The sequence below is a fragment of the Garra rufa genome, chromosome 3 (assembly GCF_049309525.1).
Source record: "Garra rufa chromosome 3, GarRuf1.0, whole genome shotgun sequence".
NCBI classification, from domain to species: Eukaryota; Metazoa; Chordata; class Actinopteri; order Cypriniformes; family Cyprinidae; genus Garra; species Garra rufa.
The window spans coordinates 45323064-45343217 of NC_133363.1; the positions used below are offsets into that span (position 1 = coordinate 45323064).

General features: G+C 40.8%; 1 protein-coding gene across 1 annotated transcript in view; it reads right to left on the reverse strand.

Annotated features, from left to right (window-relative positions):
• The window catches only part of sox6 (SRY-box transcription factor 6), a 159277-nt gene that overhangs the window by 31541 nt on the left and 107582 nt on the right, over positions 1-20154 (reverse strand). The window contains exons 9-10 of the mRNA XM_073837149.1: positions 11285-11405; positions 4419-4498 (exon numbers count right to left, since the gene is read on the reverse strand). Coding sequence (XP_073693250.1) covers positions 4419-4498; positions 11285-11405 — 201 coding nt within the window. The remainder of the gene's footprint in view (positions 1-4418; positions 4499-11284; positions 11406-20154) is intronic.

The following is a 20154-nucleotide window of genomic DNA, read 5'->3' on the forward strand; positions in this document are numbered from 1 at the left end:
CCTATCCCTCCCATTAGAGCCTCTGCCCCGTGCTCATACCGCCTCTCGTCTTCTGGCTATCTCTCCGGAGTCTGTCTCGCACAGCACGCGCCACTCCTTTCCCCTCTCCTTCTTTCTCTCCTCTCCTCCTCAATCACACCAGCAGCTGTTCGCTCTCATTTCTGCAGCTCATAGTCAAAAGTGTTCCACTTGTTAGCTGTGGCAGAAAGCCCTGCTCCCTCCACACATCCGGAATGCAGAGACATGAGCATCCAAACAAAAGATAACACAGTATTTCCTCTCTTCCCTCATCCTCAGCAGAAGTTTGGGAGAAGTTTCCCTGACTCTCAAGAAGAGTCTTAAATGTAAAGCATTAGGTTTATGACTTTCCCTGCCATCATTAAAATGAATAAAAACTTGATAACACACAGAGCTAAAAATGTGCATTAAACTATGTGCATTAAATTTTGTAATAATTTAAATATTTATACATTACATAAGGTTATACAGTTGAGGTCAAAGGTTTACATCACTCTTTTCAGAATCTGCAAAATGTTAATTATTTTACCAAAATAAGAGGGATCATTCACAATGCATGTTATTGTTTATTTAGAACTGACCTGAATAAGATATTTTACAGGTTCAGAAGTTTACATCCACTTGATTCTTAATACTGTGCTCTTACCTGAAGGATCCACAGCTGTGTTTTTTTGTTTAGTGAAAGTTGTTCATGAGTCCCTTGTTGTTCCTGAACAGTTAAACTGCCTGCTGTTCTTCAGAAAAAAATCTTAGGTCCCACAAATTCTTTGGTTAAATTTACCCTGATCTTCAATTCAATGTTTTAATGCATGTTTTTTTTCTTTCTGGAGCATCAGTGAGCATTTGAAACTTTTGTAATAGTTGCATATGAGTCCATTAGTTGTCCTCATTGTGAAAGATGGATCTCAAAATCATACATTCATTGTTAGAAAGGGTTCAAATACACAGAAATGATGGAAAACCAAAGAATTTGTGGGACCTGAAGGATTTTCCTGAAGAACAGCAGGCCGTTTATCTGTTCAGGACAAACAAGGGACTCATGAACAACTATCACTAAACAAAAAAACAGCTGTGGATCATTCAGGTATAAGAACACAGTATTAAGATAAGATGTATTTTTTATAAATTCAACTGTTATTTCAAAAAATAAAATAATTAACATTTTGCAGATTCTGAAAGGGGGATATAAACTTTCGACCCTTAACTGTATATACACAGCAAATTCATTTGCATGAATTTTAAAACCATGACAGTTTGTCATTCAAAAGAAAGATATAAAATGAGATCAATAAAAGAGAAAGATAAGGAAATAAAGGAAGGAGTATAAAAAAAGAGTAAAAGAGAGAGCAGGACAGAGGCCAGCAGGTCCTATTTGTGTTCGCTCCCTCTATTATATGCCACAGGGAAGACCCAGATGTTCTTCTTTATCCCATGATGCTTTATTTTAGGACTGCTTAAACCCAGAAGACTGCTTCCAATGATAAAAAACAGGCCTCTCACAAGTCGACTCGAGATTTGTATAGAACTCGTGGCAAAACAATATATCAAGGACAGAATGGCTTTAAGGAAATTGTTTTCCTCTAAGCAATTGATGTAAGGTGATCTTGTACGCTGGCAAATTAAATGCCAATTCAAGCAGACAAAAAATAAAATCGAATTCTTTTGTAGAATTAGGATAATTCCTTTTAGACTGTCTGGCCATGCGGCTACAATCCGACACAATTTCCGCCTGGAGGTGAGAGGTGTCACTTCTAATAGGGAAGCAATGCCGGGGGATGGAGCCATTGTTCGGAGGCCGTGCCCAGCTCATCCTGAACCCTGAGAGGGTCTTAATGAAGAGAGGCACACGGTCTGGGGAATAGTTTGAGCGGCTTTTCTCTGGTGACTTGCAGACGAGGGCCAATCTGTCAGGGACGCATTGAGCGAAATTACTCGCCACGTTGGGATGCGCGGTGACAAGCGGGCGCGTGTACGTGCATGTCGCCGGTCGAGGGAAATGTATTGACAAGCAAATTACGCTCTCAGATCGCCTGGCCGCTTTCATTTCCACTCCCCAGGACCTGAGGCCTTTTGTTAGCCTGCGGATGGGCCGGGGTGACAGGGAAAGAGAGAAAGAGAGAGAGACATTCCGCAGCCAGCCCACTTACTGTTATGACACGGTAAAATTGTGAGCGGTAGCATGGGCAACATTAAGACTGGCAGAGCGGCCGTCCCTCTTCCTGCATGACCGAGCACAGCATTGTGGGAATTAATTCCTTTCCAATCAGAGCATTTTTTAAGGTTCATATATTTCCCCAGTCTAAACTGAGCAAATTAGGGAAAATGATACCTTGCCAGAATTGCTGACAAGTGAAGATATTCTAATTAGACAGATGCACCCAGCCAGTGGCACGCGGTGGGTGGGTCCACTGGCACAGGAAGTGGGGATCTCATAGGTGAGGTCACTCCCACCGAGCGGATCAGTGATGCATAAGCGGTGCGAGCTCAGTGATACTGCCATTACAGATAATCACCCAGACACAGCACACAAATCCATACATACCTCTCATTAACACTGACCTAGCGCTGGCCCTCATTTATCTGACATATTTAGAAAGATCCGCTTCCTTTGATTTAAGACAGGAATTCAAAGCTTGTTATTTCTGCTCAAAAAAGGAAGAGAGACAAAAGCAGCCGCGCAACCACATGCTAGCACGTGCTAACCACCGTACAAATCCGTCCGCGTCGCCCTTCCTCACTTAATTACAACCTCGTCCGCGTCCGTCTGTTGTCATTTTTTTTCAGAAGGACGTTTTGCCTGCACTTTTGTCCTCAAAGTGAACTTCTGCGCGCAACTTCTCTGTCTTAGCCAGCCAGACAAACCGCGAGCGCTAACGACATTACCGTCCCACTCGGAATGAGATTCATCTCCTCTATCTCCGTCCTGATCATTTTTAATCATCTTCCACGTGATGATCGGAGCTCAGTTGCGGCGGAAAGGGTATGTTTGACTAGCCGGGCTTTCTTAGACTGAAGGGTACGGAGAGTAAATACCAATCTGCTCGGCTAAATCTGTGGCAGACAGACAAACTTCAATTAATGGGAATGCAACTCATTTGTGTTTACTGTATTTTCTAAAGGTCAGCCAAGTCATGGACTCGGAGGCTTGCTCTCAGCCCATTCCCAGGGTTAAATCTATTATCACAATGAATGGCTGAGAGGTCTCGGTGCCTCCTGATATATGACTATCCCAGACTCGAGCTGACCCATCAGGAACGCTATTAATAGACGGGACGGGCCCTGGTTACGCCACCGCAGCCTACTCCCAAAGGGGGGAGGGAAGACACGTACGGATCGAAATTATTTTCAATCGGTTTTTGCTCACAAGCTCGCTCCCTGTTTAGCTCGTTCTTACAAGTGCATGCATATTCTACACACGCTCTTTAACATGAATAGATGCATTCCACACCTTCAACACAGATGATTGTTCTCCACAAAGTCGCATGCTATAGCAAAGGCCTTTCCAGCTCCAGCTGCAAGCATTGTTCCAACTTGCCAAGGCTCATTAATGCTGAGAGCGATAAGCTCCGAAGGACAAATTGTGCACATGTATCAGCAAGAAGAAAAGGTACGAAACGCTCTCCTATCCTCTCTCCCCCGCACGTCCTCCTCCCTCCGCTTTGTTTTGTAACATTCCCAGCTATCAGAGAGCTTAATGTCTAATTGCTATCAACCGCTTACCACTGTTGTTGACAAAACAACAACTGTCTATGAATAAAAAAGCGAGAAAAAAACGAATAAATGAATCCGCTATGTGGCTGCGAGCTCTATCGCCTTCTGCGCTCGTTCATTTGATCCTTCAGTCTTTGCTTAAAGAACTTAAAGGAACTTAGGTGCATTAAAAGTTTCAAAGCACAACTCTAACAAATAAACAGTAAACAGGAAGAACTAACGGCATTAATTGCAAAAAAACGTGCTCTTTGTGAAAAAATATCAGGAATAAAAGAAACAATTAAAATGACAAGCATGATGAAGTAAACTGTAACAAAGTTATGAATCTACATTGAGATAGCATCTGAGAAATGCTCCCAAGGCAGCCCGGAGGGTCTTGGAAGCTCTTCCATCTTGATACGCAACGTTACAACAAAGTTACTCAAAACGGCGTCAACAGAGAAAGCAATTAAGGTATGAGAGGCTCTTGAAATACCCTTCGACGACGCAACACCAGGTTCCCATGCATAGGCGTCAGGGCTGCGCTGTAAAAACGGGCTATATTGCAGATGGAAGGTGTTAAGCTTGTAGGGGTGGACCGGTGTGTGAGTGATTTAGCTCTAACTTGTTATTTAGCATACAGCTGGTTTGCTCACACGGTGCTGAGGGCTTGGCCCGCTGCCCGTAAATTCTTTTGTGACTGTACATACCTGGAGCTGGAGAGGGTTGAGTCCTGACGCGGCAGCAGCTGCCATTGTGGATGGAATGAACTGCACCGGGTAGTTATCACCTGTCGGAGAAAGGAGGAGGGGGAGATAGTGAACAATGCGCACAGGTTGAGACAATGAGCGGCCCAACGGCAGGCCAGACAAGTGCCAACACAGTTCCTGTGGGCCTGCCTGCACCCAGCCTCGGCACTCAGCCCAAACATCTGCACTCACAAAAGAGTCAGCTGGCCAGAGCAGAGCGGGATTTACACAGGAACGTCTCTCTTTCTCTCACATTCGGGCTTTTTTCCTTCTCCCTTTTTTATCTTTGCCCACACTTGCACAGTCCTTTCTGATCTGGCTGTGCATTGTGTTCAAGGTTATGCCATTTTACCTTTTTGTATCTACAATTTATATCATGTTCTGTGAGAAGCTTGCCTCGTCATACTATTGTTCTACATGCCATTATGTGTTTTACAATGTGATCTGGCACAGTAAAATATGTGTGTGAAAGAGAGAAACGGTGCTGACGCCAACTTCAACAGGTTTTAACAAGACTATTTTCTTATCTAAATGCAGCTTGAAAGACATTTTCATCAAGAGATGAAACGCATCCAAAAAAATCAAACAATACAATTGGGCAAACAGAAAACACAATAGGAATCAGATGAAAAACTACAGGTTTGAACAAACCCCCCCTCGAGATATAGCTCTGGAAACCTTATACAGATAATTGAGTGCCTCTGAAAGTGTGTGTTTAAGTGTGTGAGATGTGTTTTGTGCTGTGGTCGGTGTATATAACACTCTCTCTGGCTCACAGAGTAGAGGTTTGACTGAAGCGTGCCCATGGAAAGGGAATTGGCCCTCTTTCAGCCCCCACTTCTGCCTGTCACTTCTTCTCACAAACATATGGAGCTATTAAGCCACAAGCATGGGGGTAAACACATATATCCTCCCTCTCCCCCCCCCCCCCCCCCTTACTCACTTTGCAATCTGACTGACCACAGCACATTGTGATGCAGCCAGGAAATTCAATCCCGGCCTGTGGCAGAGGTGAATAAAGAACACAACTGAACTGATTTCAAATAGTGCAATGAGAGTCGGAGAGGGGGTCATTATCGTCCAAGGTTTTTTCTCTCTCTCTTTCTCGCTCTATGCTTGTGGTGATATGTTATGTGAGCCATGGGCAGGTCAGGTGCCAGCTGAAAACACTAGGCTAAGGCTAATGGTCTGGGGGGTGGGCAGCTAGTGTCTCAAGTAGACAGGGTTGACTGCCAGCTTTTTCTATGTCAGTCTGTGAAAGTGAATCTAGTTTAAAAGGCAAATCTGCCCGTCTCCAGCCAGCGGATGCCAGTGAGGCTCCAATGACGCCACTGCCCAATAGGGTTGTTTCTCCAAGCCTGCTAAGGCCAAGGGCCAAAAGCTTATTATCAGCCCACCTTGGAGGCCAATAGTGGGCTCCCTCACATATATATATATATATACACACACATTTAACTGATTAAAATTATATCCTATAGTCATAGTGAATTATTGACTAACTTTAAATTATATTTTCATTAAAAGACAAAAGCAATGACTAAAACAAATTTCCAGAGTAGCCAACAGTGGCTGAAGCACTACTTGGTTGGCTCACACATTTCAGGCCAGAAAATCCAAGCCAGAGCATCCACTTCATCATGTAATTCCCCTGTGATAGCATCACTTTATTAGAGAGGTACCTTATCAAAGCAAGCTTTGCAAAGACACCAAGCAGGAAGGGGCAAACCTGCTGAGCTCAGATCACAATACTCCACTGTCTTCTTTTCTTTAAAAAGGGCTAGGCGGGCTGCTGAATAATGCTTAAAGTGCTTTCTCTCATAAAGGCATTGCTAGAGAGCTTCATAGTGTATTCTGTTTCAGCCAGGTATCATGCTGCAAATCGAGGCCAATTTGGACTGCCAACTTGGCACAGGGCCTCTTTAAGTGGAAGGACCCAAGGGTCTCGCACAGGGCACCACTACCGCTGACGCGGACCGGTGCTCCATAAGAAGCGAGGGCTGCGAGGCTAATGAAAAGGTGGAGGAGAGTGGAAAGGAACGGCTGGCGGAGTGCTCCTTCTGCAACCTCTTCACTTCTACTCCACCTGATGCCAAGAGCCAAGCATGTGGAATACTCAAGCCGAGTGGGGCTCTCTTTGAAATCAATGGTTTTGTTAAAGGGCTCAGTGTCTACCAGGCTCACGACCCTTCCTCCAGGCCAAGATTGAAGGCTCTTTTTTATGGAGGAAAAAAATACTTTGGTCAGAGCTGGGGCACGGTGGACTGAACACATGCTCAGAAGATGTAAGAGCCGTTGGCCATATCCTTTTCCTAAAGCCTAGTTTTCCTTTCCACACTCCCGTACTTTGCAAAATAAAATAAAATACTACTTGGAACAGCGACTGACAATGATCTATAGCACGGTTATGCAAAATTCAGATTTGAAGAACTGGCTTTCTATAAATTCATCAGTGTAAATCTGAGGTGAACTGGCCATGTTAAAATGGAATTTTTCTAAATTAAATGAATATTTATCTGTCTATCTATCTATAGGCTAAATCTTTTGATTCTTCTTCCATTTCACAAACTTTCCTACCTTAATTCAATTTCGATTCAAATTCAGGCATTCAATTGTAAAAAAGGCATAACTCTGACATATATAAGCTCAAAACTGGGACTGCTAATGTAGTGTATCAATGTCTAAATGCCTGACGCACATTCTCTGTGACATGAACGCACCCTCCAGGCTAAGTTCTGTACAATCACTGGCTGTCAGCGGCCTCACCAGCGGGGGCTTTGAGAGCTCATTGCGTCCCAAGGGCCGTGAACATCTACGATCAGCAATACCAACGTGTTCATGTCTGCACGGGGGGAATCACCACTATCCTCCACAACTCTATTTGAGTAAAGAATGACCCTAGTCCTCTCTTTATACCAAGCCCAAGTCATTGAGCACAGTGTGTGAGAAAGGGGATCTCCGCTGTTTCACTGCAGGGTTAAGGCCATCAGCATCGGGCCTTGGCCGCTTGCGCTGAGCCCGGCCGGGCAGCCCCACGCTGGGCAGTACAAACAGCAATGAGACCTATCGCATTATCTGTGGCAATAAGTCGAGTCATGCGCACTAACAGCAATAAGCTATGTCCTAAAACTTTCTCCCCGCCGCTGTTTCGCAAATTATGAATAATGCAAGTGCTTTACACACGCCAAGGATTCCATTACAGCTGCTGTTATTTGTACTAAAACGCTTTCCATGTCAAACATATTAAAAAATCAAACTGGGGAAAAGAAAGCCCTTAGGCTCTTTGTTCAACCTGTCATGCCTTTGTAGTTCCAAAATAGCTGACTTTATGTTCCATCATTTACCTTTTTAGTTAATTTATTAGCTGCTCTACCACACCCTGTAATAATCTAACTCTCACCTGCTGACTTCTGAAGCTTTCCTCCCTCTTATCAGTCTCTCTGTCTAGCTCTTGTTCTTTTTTCTTGTATATTTGCCTTTTGATGAGGTGCTGACAACAAACGTGGTTTCTCAAAGCATACTTTGAAGACAAAAGGAAAGCTTTTTTACTGAGCTGCACTGATCATTTTTCTTTTTTTTTCTTCGATAATTCTAACTCAGCTTTTTGTCTTCTTAATTTATGTTCCTTTCCACTTCCTACAGGTCTACTAACAGTAGCTACACTGAAAACTCATTAAACAACCATTTTTATTTTCTCACCAGTCCTCTGTGGTAAAGAAAAGAGGGAAAAAATAAGGGAAAAATGATAGAATGATGGAAATTTAACTAAACTCTACTGATCCCTTGGGAGGCAGGAATATACTTGGTTTAATTACAGAAACTGAGACTGGCACATCCCTAAACCTCAGAACAATGGTTGGATATGAGGGTGAGGGATACTGGCAGTGAGTCAGCCTGCGTGTTGTAGCAATTTCCTACAAATTTGTTTTTGAATTTACAGTGCTTGCGTGAGGAGCAATTCTCTTTTTCACAAAAGGAGAAAAAAGGCGTGCCAGGACAAGTACGATGGCTGCTTCACCAGAGGCCCTTCAGTTCCAAAAAGGAAAATGTGCACTAATATGGGTCACCTTACTGTTTTTTAAATTTTTTTAAAGAAACAGAAATAATTAGGGATTGTGAGTAATAAATGACTAATTTAGTATCACCTATTGGCTTTTGGTATCTACAGACCAAACATCCCTCAAAAAATTGACAGTTCTGAATGAATAATATATATAATATAAATAACAACATATTTTACGGGGGCATGGAGAGTATTATATTAGTAACGTGTTCTCGGCAGATTTATGGCCCATGAAGTTGAAACCCTTTCATGCTGACAGTGTTTATATTCCAGCCCTCATTCACGCCATCCATTGTTCTGAAGGCTTGAAACGCCTTGAACTCTGCCAAAACAGGCTGTCTCACCGAGGTGATACACTTCACAGTGTTCAGAATTAATTGCCTTGACAAGGAGGGCTTGATGTTCTGCTCTCTGAATCCAAAGGGGTGGGCTCTTTAAAAACAATGTGATGATTTGGTCAGGGAAATCAAGCGATGATAAAATATGTGCTGAGGAAGTTGTAAAGGAGGTAAAGAAAGACTAAAAGTAGCCCGTATGTTCCTCTAAGGTAAGGTGAAGCAGAAAAAAAAATACCACAGATAAAAGAATAATAGACAGCCAGGAAATAACTTGTTATTGTCTCCCCTCAAAGATACAGTTGTATATACAGACCATTGTTTTTATCATCCATGTTTTTTGTTTATGCTGACTATAGAACTATAGAAGTTAGAGTTTAATGGTGTAGTTTACCAAAAATTTGAATTCTGTATTATTATTTTTTTCTATTAGATATTTTGAAAAATGTGTGTTATTTTTGTCCATACAATGAAAGTAACTGGCTTAATAGCTGAAACATTCTTCAAAATATATTCATTTGTGTTACATACAGGTTTGGAATGTTGTTTTTATTTTGGGGTGAACTCTGATTTGTAACAGCAGTAGTATAATTTGTAATATTATTAATTATTATTTAAAATATATTGGTTTAATTATTGGATTATATTAAATTAATATGCAAACACATTAAATGAATATGTATTAATATTAGGGACGCACGATATGAAATACCGATACCCAATACGTTATATTTTTCTATGATAATTTTGTGCACCCAGGAGAATACAAAATCTAAGATAAACTAATGAAATGTATATTATATATCTGGGTCAAACAATCATAGCAAACATCAGTCCTGACAGTTCAAAAATGTTTTTATTTTTTGTGTAAGGCACCACAATTCTAAATAAATAAAATGCTTTGACATTTGTCAACCTGGAAAAAATGAAAAGTGCATCATGGACTAACGTCAGATGTCCAAATGTCCGTTAAAGCTTACGTGTAGTCCATTCTTATTGATCATATTATGAATGTGTGCAACAACCAAATCGTACAAGACGGGGAATAAAACATCAGAATCGAGATTAAAACATCTCAACTTTTCAGAATGCCGCAAGCCCAACGCAGGTCATGTGACATGAACCAGCCAATCAACTTCATCCTTTCCCTTCATAACATTGAAAGCACTGCCAAGGTGGAGAAACAGCTTATCATAGCTGTACAGGAATAAACATTTTTAAATAAATTTAATAACAGAGCTACTGCAAGCGATTTTTAATGTTGAAAATCCATTTATCCTTTGCTGAAACTTCTTTATGAAGAGCGCAGGTCATGGTTGCTTAGCAACGGCAGACGCCACAGCAGACACTACAGAGCGGTTTGGAAAGAAAGAGAAAGCGGCGCGCCTAGCGTTTTTAGGCGCGACATGTGAACGGACCCCAAAACAGATTCACCGCGATGACGACCTCTGAAGTGAGATATATAAGATTTGTTGTGTTAAATCTTGACGGCTTTTTACCTCCTCGCAGAATCCTTGCTAAACATGTGTTGCAAATAGCAATAGCATCGTCCTCCTCTGCCACCGCAAAAAACTTCCAGACCGGCGAAGACGATGATGACGACACAGATGATGACGTATTAAACGCGACAAAGGCCGAGAGTCACTGCAGTTTACAGCTGCAGTCACTTGCACTCGAGCAGATGAATCTCAGATAAACCAGACTGATTGATTGATTTACCAGCAAGAGTACTTTATCGGATCGGATTTCATTTATTTATCGGAGCAATAAAAATGACGTAATTTTTACCCATATCGGTCGATAATTTATCTGTCCGATAAATATCATGCATCCCTAATTAATATTCATATGTGACCCTGGACCACAAAACCAGTCTTAAGTAGCTGGGGTATATTTGTAGCAATAGCCAAAAATACATTGTATGGGTCAAAATGATCGATTTTTCTTTTATGCCAAAAATCATTAGGAAATTAAGTAAAGATCATGTTCCATGAAGATTTTTTGTAAAATTCCTACTCTAAAAATATCAAAATGTAATTTTTGATTAGTAATATGCATAGTTAAGAACTTAATTTGGAGAACTTTAAAGGTGATTTTCTCAGTATTTTGATTTTTTTGCACCCTCAGATTCCAGATTTTCAAATAGATGTATCTCGGCCAAATATTGTCCTATCTTAACAAACCATATATCAATAGAAAGCTTATTTATTGAGCTTTCATGTGATGTTTACATCTCAGTTTTGTCAAATTTAACCTTATGACTGGTTTTGTGGTCCATGGTCACATATTTAAATATAAATATGTAAAATTTTGATATGTGAATATTTAAAGGTATATCTGAATGTTAGAATAACCCAGAAAACTGTGTACAAGGAGCAAGTGAAATAAAGATATGTAGACGAAACTCAAAGAGCTAAAGTGTGTTTTCTTACCTGGCTTATAGGACATGCCTGGGGGGAAGAGGAAGCCCTGCTGGGCTGCTGCGGCTGCTGCCAGAGTGCGCTGGTCGTGTGGAAAGATGGGGATCATGAGTGGAGGCATGTGACCCTGGACCTGCTGAACACAGAGAGAGAGGAGATCACACAGGAGCCTAACACAGCCTGACAGCACCGCTCATATTCTGACCCCGGTCCGCCTCGCACACGCTCTCCAAATACCTGCACTTAATGCCCACCAATCGCACATTAGCGCTTCAAAGAGGCTATCACACACACATAAACAGTAGAGTGTTTATTCTCATCTGTATCATAAACGCCCGGTTATCGTGTTAAGGTTGTTTGGGTAATATCTCCATATATGCTACTAGAAAGAAACAGAAATGTCAGGTAGACATTCCTAAAAAAAAATTAATCACAAGACTGACAGAAAATGTGGATCCTCTCAGAAATACGGCTCTTGTCTCTTGTTCTTGGAAGGTCATTTATATACATGATAAATGCCCAAGGGAGGCTGGTAATTTACAGCACCTGTTTTCAGCTGTGAAAAAGATGGAATGAGCCCAAAAGCTCGTGCATTTCTGATATTTCATGTATAACGTCAACACCTGGCATCGCGTGTGGTGCCTTTCAAAAGCTCTCTACCATGTTCATCTTCATTCCTGCTTTATTGCAAAATAGAGAGAACGGTAATGGTGAACATAAGGATAGCATTAGCTCGGTGTAAGAGTAAAAACAGACACGCTGAACTAGGGACAAAGAAAAAGAGAGTCTGTGTGTATTTAGGGATCTGAGCGGCTTCCCATCGAAGTTTGAAAACACATGTTTGTGGAGTGTTGGCCGGACCCAATCTTGCTGTCATTCTCCGCTTCCTGCCTGCAGGTGATAGGCTGCAGCGGTGCTACCGTGGGCCAGGGCAGAGTTAATGCAGGCGAGCCGGCTCACCTCTGGGGAGCCCAACCGGAGAACGGGTTAATAAAGGTCGGCCCCCCCAAAATAAACACATTATAGAATGTTTCTCCATTCATCGCTCTTTAAAATCAGCCTGCAATAAAAACCGGTCTGGACGCAATTACCGCTGCAGCATTGGGGCATGAAATCAACCTGCTTGGAGAAACCACTTCTCGCTGAGGTCTGCGTGATCTCCGTCTTTTTAATGCTGCTTTCGCCTTGCGAGCGCCTAATGTTAGAGTTCAGTAGGGCTTGTTCCCCAGGTGCTAAACAAGTGTTCAGGTCCACCTCAGTGATTCGGACTAAGTGAGTTCTCCTAAGCAAAAATAAATCGAAAAAAGCTTTGCACTTTAAAAAGTGCATCTACAGAGTTGAGACTGTACCGGAATGAAGTATTTTACAGATGTGACAAAAAAATGCTGAATGAGAGAGATCAGAGGGCTCTTCAACATGACCTCATGGATGTGTTCGTGAAAACGGTTTACTTCCATGTGAGGTGAATCAAAATGCAAGCAGAGTGAGAGGGGCTATTACACAGAAAAGATAAATAGCGTCTGTGGCTTCACCAGCTACGGTCTTGTACTACCTCAGATACATTTAATCGCTTTAGAAAAATGGCTCTGACCATGTAAATTGTTCTCCTTCTGAGGGCCGCTAAGGTCAGTCACATACATAATTGCCATTAGCCTTATTCACATTACCCTTGCAAAACGAATCAGTCTAAAGCCGCAGAACAGCTGCTTTTAAAGTGGAACCAAAACACAACTGTTCCTTAACATGTCATTTCGCATATAGTCCTGCACCGAGGCTCACATGCGTAATGGCAGAAACACCTGGTCTGCCATGCTTTATCCCATCTGTTCCTAAACTATATCATCAATGTCTTGTTTAATTCAAATCGAAATAATTTAAAACAACCTAGAATTAGACATCATTTGAAACAAACAAACTGACTAACAATGCTAACAATCCCTCTGCTAATCAAACAGACTCCCCTAATGCGGTTTCAAAGGCGCAAACAGCGAGAGAAAGAAAAAGGGAAGGTACGAACAGATAAATTGCCCTCAGTTTGAGAGGTCGTGATTTGCAGTAATGAGGCCTTTACATTAAAGTTTAATTTACACACGCCACATCTGTGAGTGGCAAATCAAATAAGCGTCCTTAAAGTGGGGACTAATAGTGAAGGTTAGCTTTCAAGCCTGTCAATTAACGTACACTGGTAGAGCCGAGCAGACAATGCAGATAAAGATTTAAAGATGATCACTGGCAATTTGCTTTGACTGCTAATAGACAGAGAATGGAATTAAGTGCCTGCACTTAGACAGATGGATTTTGATAAATTGCATATTGCATTTTGCATTGAAGCTCGCCTATTATATGCGTCAGTCGCTCTCATTCACTGGATCTATTCGTCTCTCTGTGTCTGTTCCTCTGTGTCTTTATATACACAAAACATGCTTGCATCCATGGATGCTTACACATGAGAAAATATACACCACATCATTAGTAAAAATCAGTAATACATGTATTATTTTAAAATGTATATAAAATATAAAATTATAACTATAATAATCTAATCAAAAATATTAGTTACTAATAATATAAAATCTTTATTTAATTATTTTAACCCCTAGTAAAAAAAAAAAAAAGGTAACATATTTAAATGTATATTTGTGACCCTGGACCACAAAACCAGTAATAAGTATCACAGGTATATTTGTAGCAATAGCCAACAATACATTTTATGTGTCCAAATGATTGATTTTTCTTTTATGCCAAAAATCATTAGGATATTAAGTAAAGATCATGTTCCATGAAGATATTTAGCAAATTTCCTACCATAAATATATCAAAACGTAATGTTTTATTAGTAATAAGCATTGCTAAGAACTTTAAAGGTAATTTTTTCAACATTTCGATTTTTTTGAGGTCCAGAGACATTCAAAAACCGCAAAGAAATTCTTTAAGACAAGACAAGATCTAATGCTGTTCTGCCACCACAAACAACTAAACTTGGTTCACATAAGTGTATCTACTCCATTGTAAACTGTATAGTCTAAAGTAGTTGATCCATTTCCACTGCCGCATATATATACGGTACACATGGTATGTATGAACACGTTCACCCGTATTTGTGTATCTGTGCCCTGATATTTTGTCCCTCCCTCCGTCAGTGTGCCAGGCGGCTGGCTGCCTACAGCATTAGTATTGCCAGTCAGATCTTCAAGAGCGTGAAAGAATGAAGTGGAGCAGATGTGATGAGGAAAGTCTGAACCTCATAAACTCAGCTCATTGTAGGTCTGCCTCCAATCTGCCCTTTGTCTTATCAAATCCTTAGAAGCAGAGGATGGGATAATGCCATTTCTCGCCATCTGCCCCAAAGCTTCATTAAAGATACATGAACGAGCCCCATCTTATGAGGAACAGGTGCTATTGTTTGTCCCCGAAGACCTGCTGTGGCGAGGATGTAACTCGCGGTACTTGAGGAAGAGCATCTGTAGCAATCAGTCAGGCTGTGTAGCTGGCAGCCTCTTTCTCTCTTCACACGGCCGACCGGTTCATGGGGGTGCAGAGACACACGGAGAGAAAGTGAATGACAGAGAGAGAGAGAGGCCCCTTCACCTTCAACGTCTCGCATATATCATCAGTTCAGCACAGCTGATGAAGTCTGCGGTGATACACAGCACAATCTGTCTCTCTGTCAGACATACACACATCACCCGGCCGTGTCTTCGCCACTGTCCCCTGCCCTTAGAACAGGCATTAATTTACACTCCGATAAGAACACAGGCCATGTCGGCAAGCTTTGAAACCGTAGCTTGTCAACCTACAAGCTACCCATAATTTAAAGCAATTCAAATACAGTTAATCTACAATTCTACAAACATCTATCAAAAACTGGTAAACTACTTAAGTTACCCAGAAGAAAATTTGTTGTGGAAATAGAAATTGCTAGTGAATTTCACAGTATGACAATAAGGTTTACAATAAGGTGTCATTTGTTTATTACACTATTTATTAATCGTTGTTAATGTTAGTTATTAAAAATGCAGGCGTTCATTGTTTGTTCATGTTAGTTCACAATTAATTAAGTAATGTTAACAAACAAACTTGTGATTTTAATTTTCAAAATATCTTCATGGAACATGATCTTTACTTAAAATCCTAATGATTTTTGGCATAAAAGAAAATTCTATCATTTTGACCCATACACTGTATTGTTGGCAATTGCTACAAATATACCTGTGCTACTTAAGACTGGTTTTGTGGTCCAGGGTCACATATGTGACCCTGGACCACAAAACCAGTCTTAAGTCGCTGGGGTATGTTTGTAGCAATAGCCAAAAATACATTGCATGGGTCAAAATTTTTGATTTTTCTTTTATGCCAAAAATCATTAGGATTCATTAGGATCATTTAGGATCATTTTTGATTAGTAATATGCATTGTTAAGAACCTAATTTGGACAACTTTAAAGGTGATTTTCTCAGTATTTTGATTTTTCTGCACCCTCAGATTCCTGATATTCAAATAGATGTATCTCGACCAAATATCGTCCTATCATAACAAACCATACATCAATAGAAAGCTTATTTATTGAGTATTCATATGATGTATACATCTCAGTTTTGTAAAATTTAACCTTATGACAAATCTGGACCTCGAGATCCATTTTCCTGCAGAGTTTAGCTCTTACCCTAATCAAACACACCTGAGCATGCTAATCAAGGTCTTCAGGATCATTAGAGAATAACAGGTAGGTGAGTGCGATCAGGGTTGGAGCTAAACTCTGCAGCGCATTGGACCTCCAGGGTAAGATTTTTGACTAAAAATTACTTGCAAAAATATTTACATTTCACTAAATATTAATACTTTTAAATTTTAAACATAATATTATTGTGATAAATAAACATAATTTTCTTGATGTAAGTACTACAATATAAAAATATAAAAGACTTACTGTCTTGTCTAAGTGGTTTATTTTAATAATTCAATTTAATGAACAATGCAATTTACTAAAATGAACTGGATGGTATGAGAAATGAAAAATGTTGTATTAATACTTTCACACGTAATACTGTGAAAAAATGTGTTTTGTCATCATACACTAAGGGAAAAAAGTAGTCCATTGCTGGAAATGCTACTGTGTTTTAAAAACAGCTAAGCTACAATCACGCTACTGATCACTAATTCCCAACACTGAACGCAGAGTTGTCAGCAGTAAGTTGTTTAAACACACAATGTGCGCTCGCTGTAGGTTGAATGACCGAAATAAAAGGAGGAGGGGGGGAACCCCCTGAAGTAAATAGGGAGCTATAGATTAATCAATGTTGTTAGTGGAAATGTTGACATCAGCACTTATCTTCAGTAATGGTTTACAGCAGCAACTAATCCTAAGGTCAGACAGCCCAGCCTATCCGAGGAGCTGCACTGTACGTGGATTACTGTTAGAATAGGATGCCGTGTGCTTCTAATCCAGCAGGTGCACTACTATGTTTATGCCCTCTTTCAGTGGCCTATGTAGCTGTAAATGTGTATTTGCTGCCATATCCTGACCCAGTCTGTCACACAAGCACATGGAAAATGGAGATGTACAAGTCATTACCGTGCTCAATAGGGCCCCTGTCAGCACCCATGCTCCTCGCTGTCTTTTAAAGAGTCCCGTTGGGCTCAGGAGACGTGCCCCCCTATACCTGTCCACAACTCCCTTTAACATGAAAATAGAGATTGATCTTCAAGGAGCACCACTCTGGGATTCTTTCACCTTTTAAAAGGAAAAGAGGGGGAGTTGTTTTAACATGTCCAAAATGCCTTTCAGTGTCGATGAGATAAGACGGAGATTGGGAGGGGTGGCTAACTTCTCTCCTTTTTACATTTTTGGAAGGAGCCAGAGAGCCTCCGGAGCCCTAGGTTAAGCATTAAGCACCAGCCACCCCGTTTTAAAAGCCAAAGGTGAGGCTGTACTATCTTACTGTAAACACTTTAGTCCGAATTTGGAGCCATTTCCTTTGGACATTACCGTTTCTCATTAAAAGACTCAAAGAAAGGCTCTAACATGGGGGTGTTTTAAATTTAGCAGGAGTGAAAACAGCTTTCGCTGTTACTGTAAGTACCGATACGTCACACGCTCTTTCCCTCGCTTGACGCTGCCAGAGCCAAAATGACTGCGAAAGAAAACCACCTTAGGGGATCCATTTTAAAGCGAAGTGATTCTAGAGGACCTGGCAACCGCGCTCAATCCGCACGGCGAGCCCCGACAGCGCGAACTTCACACCCGCTACTTTGTGAGCACACTCAGCGAGCGCTTTCTGGAAACTCACCAGCAAAGAGAGAGCGGGAGAGAAAGAGAGAGAGCTCTTTGCTGAATGAAACCACTTCTGCGCTTGGGAGTCTGCACATTATTCTGTTCTGAAGAGGTCAATTTTTTAAACAATCCCATAGATCCCCAAGTACACATTACTCCCACGTCACAGGTCATTTATCAGTTAACCGCACTCCTCCAGCACACGGCGGCTGAAGCTTTGAGCTCTAATCCCACCGGCGCACACACATAAACCCACGCTCACGGGGCCGTTATCAAAGCGCGAGATATTCTGCTCGGCCGCGCTTCAGCCCCTGATGACAATCGGGCCGTGTGGATCGATAGGGCTGAGTCGGACTTTGATCCCCGCTCTTTCTGTCAGCGCAGGGCCGGAATTAAGACCAGGTCTCCACCTTGGTGCCACAGACTAAACGCATTGTTCTGCTCTCTCTGCTCTGTTAGCGAGGAGTTCTGCAGGAGGCTCTCATCAGCCACACAGATACAGGACCGGGAATAAAGAGGCTTTGTGCGTTGGCCGTGGCTTTGACCCGGACCGACCCGCCTCCGACAATCCACTAGCCCACAGACTCAAAGGCTTATCGGTCGATGATCACCGTGTTTTCTTGCTTTCATGCTCTCTTTTGTTCTGTGTGTGTGTGTGTGTGTGTGTGTGTGTGTGTGTGTGTGTGTGTGTGTGTGTGTGTGTGTGTTTTTTTTAAACAGGTAAAAGATTAACGTTTCTGATACTGGAACAGGACAACTAGCAAACAGTGCATTTGTGTGTATTTGGATGTATGTTACGCCACCGCAGACAAAAGACTCTGAGTTGACAGAGGACAAATGTATTCTGAGGACTCGGAGCATGTGTGTGCCGAACGGGGCAAGGTGCACAGAAACCAGACACTGGCCCACGCTCGGCTCGTCTGGAGAAATAACCAATAGATGACTTCTTGTTCCGCTAATTCCTTACACAGTAAAACAAGCCCTCTTGGAAATGAGCCATTCCAATATGTCTATATTAAGTCCGGGGCTGTTAAAAGCAGAACGGCCCCTTTCTCCCCCACCCTTCGCCTTCCACTTCAGCTTTACTTCAAGTCCACCCTGCCTGGAGCTCATGGCAAAAAAAAAAAAAAACAAGCATACGAGAAACACACACACACAACTGAGCTCCGATCTCAGAATTTCATGCTCAATTTGCCTTAATATTAGTAAAGGGATAGTTCACCTGAAAAAAATGCTGTCATTTCTTTTCACACACTCTCTTGTCAAAACAAACATGCTTAAAAAAAAGATATTTTGAAGACCAAGTCCAAAACATCTTTGCACCCCACTGACTTTAATTATATGGAAAAAAGCATAGAGACATTTTTCTTTATTCATTCTTTTTTCTTTATTCATTTATTCATTATTTAACAAAGATGTTAAGATGTCCACGTCAAAATAAATTTACAAAAGCGATTTTATGACCATAGAAAGCACATTAAATTTAAGTAAAGTGTCTACTTTTAAGGTTTTAAATATGTTTTTGGAGAATGAAATGTCAAAATTTGGTTGAAATAATGTTACATTGTCATTCGATTATGTAAAAATTCAAACAAAATGCTTACTCTGACTTGTACATATTAAAATATATAAAAGAATAAGGGGGCATATTAAATTTATTTTGTTTTAAATGGGTAAAAAATTCTTAATGACAAATGGTCAATGGTCAAAACCTAGGATAGTGGCAAATTTTTTAAATGTAGAATTACAACTAATTAGTATTTGGGGTAATTCACCTTTTAATATATCATAAATTGATTTTTCTTGTAAATATGTCTGACAAGATTGTTACACTGAATGACATTTTAGTGGGTGCCTTCTGTAAATTAGGGGAAAAATGTAAAAATGTAATAAAATTAAACAAAAAACTTTTTTTTTGAAAAACAACAATTTAAAGCAATATTACACTCATTGTTTTTATACTTCTTTTACCCTCATACAGTTTTGAAATGATATGACTATCCCTTTTAAACTCTTGGTTCTGCAATACCCTACCTGTGTTTTTTTAATCATTACAATATGCTGATCGTAATTTATGAATAATCAAATAAGCGTGTTTAATATTATGAGGGGAGAAGAGAGGCTCATGCTGGGATGCTGAAATTAGTAAATTAGTTCAGTACAAAGATGTGGGGGGAAAGGCTATTCCCTTAAGAACACCAGCAAAATGTGATCAGTGTGTGTTCAACAGAAATGTGTTCTTAAGGCAAATTCTTGTTGAGCCTCTAAGAACCTAAAATGTAATTTAAGTCTGTAAATATTTCAAGCAATTAGGGTTGTATTGCATATAAAATATCAAAGACGAGCCTAAGGCTTTAGTAGTCTTCTGAGCTCAGCACTGCTGTGGCATAGTGCACACACAGATATCACGTCCACCTCTCTCTCTCTCTCTTACTCATTTAATTTACTCATTCTTTACTTAGGGTTACCTGCTCTAGGATGACACAATTAATGTAGGAATCAGTTTACACAATGACAGAAAAAAAAGAATGGGAGAAAGAAAGAAGGAAGGAGGAGAAGAAAAATATTTTTTCTCTCAAGGTCTGGTCATAAAATTAAAAAGGTTTTCAGT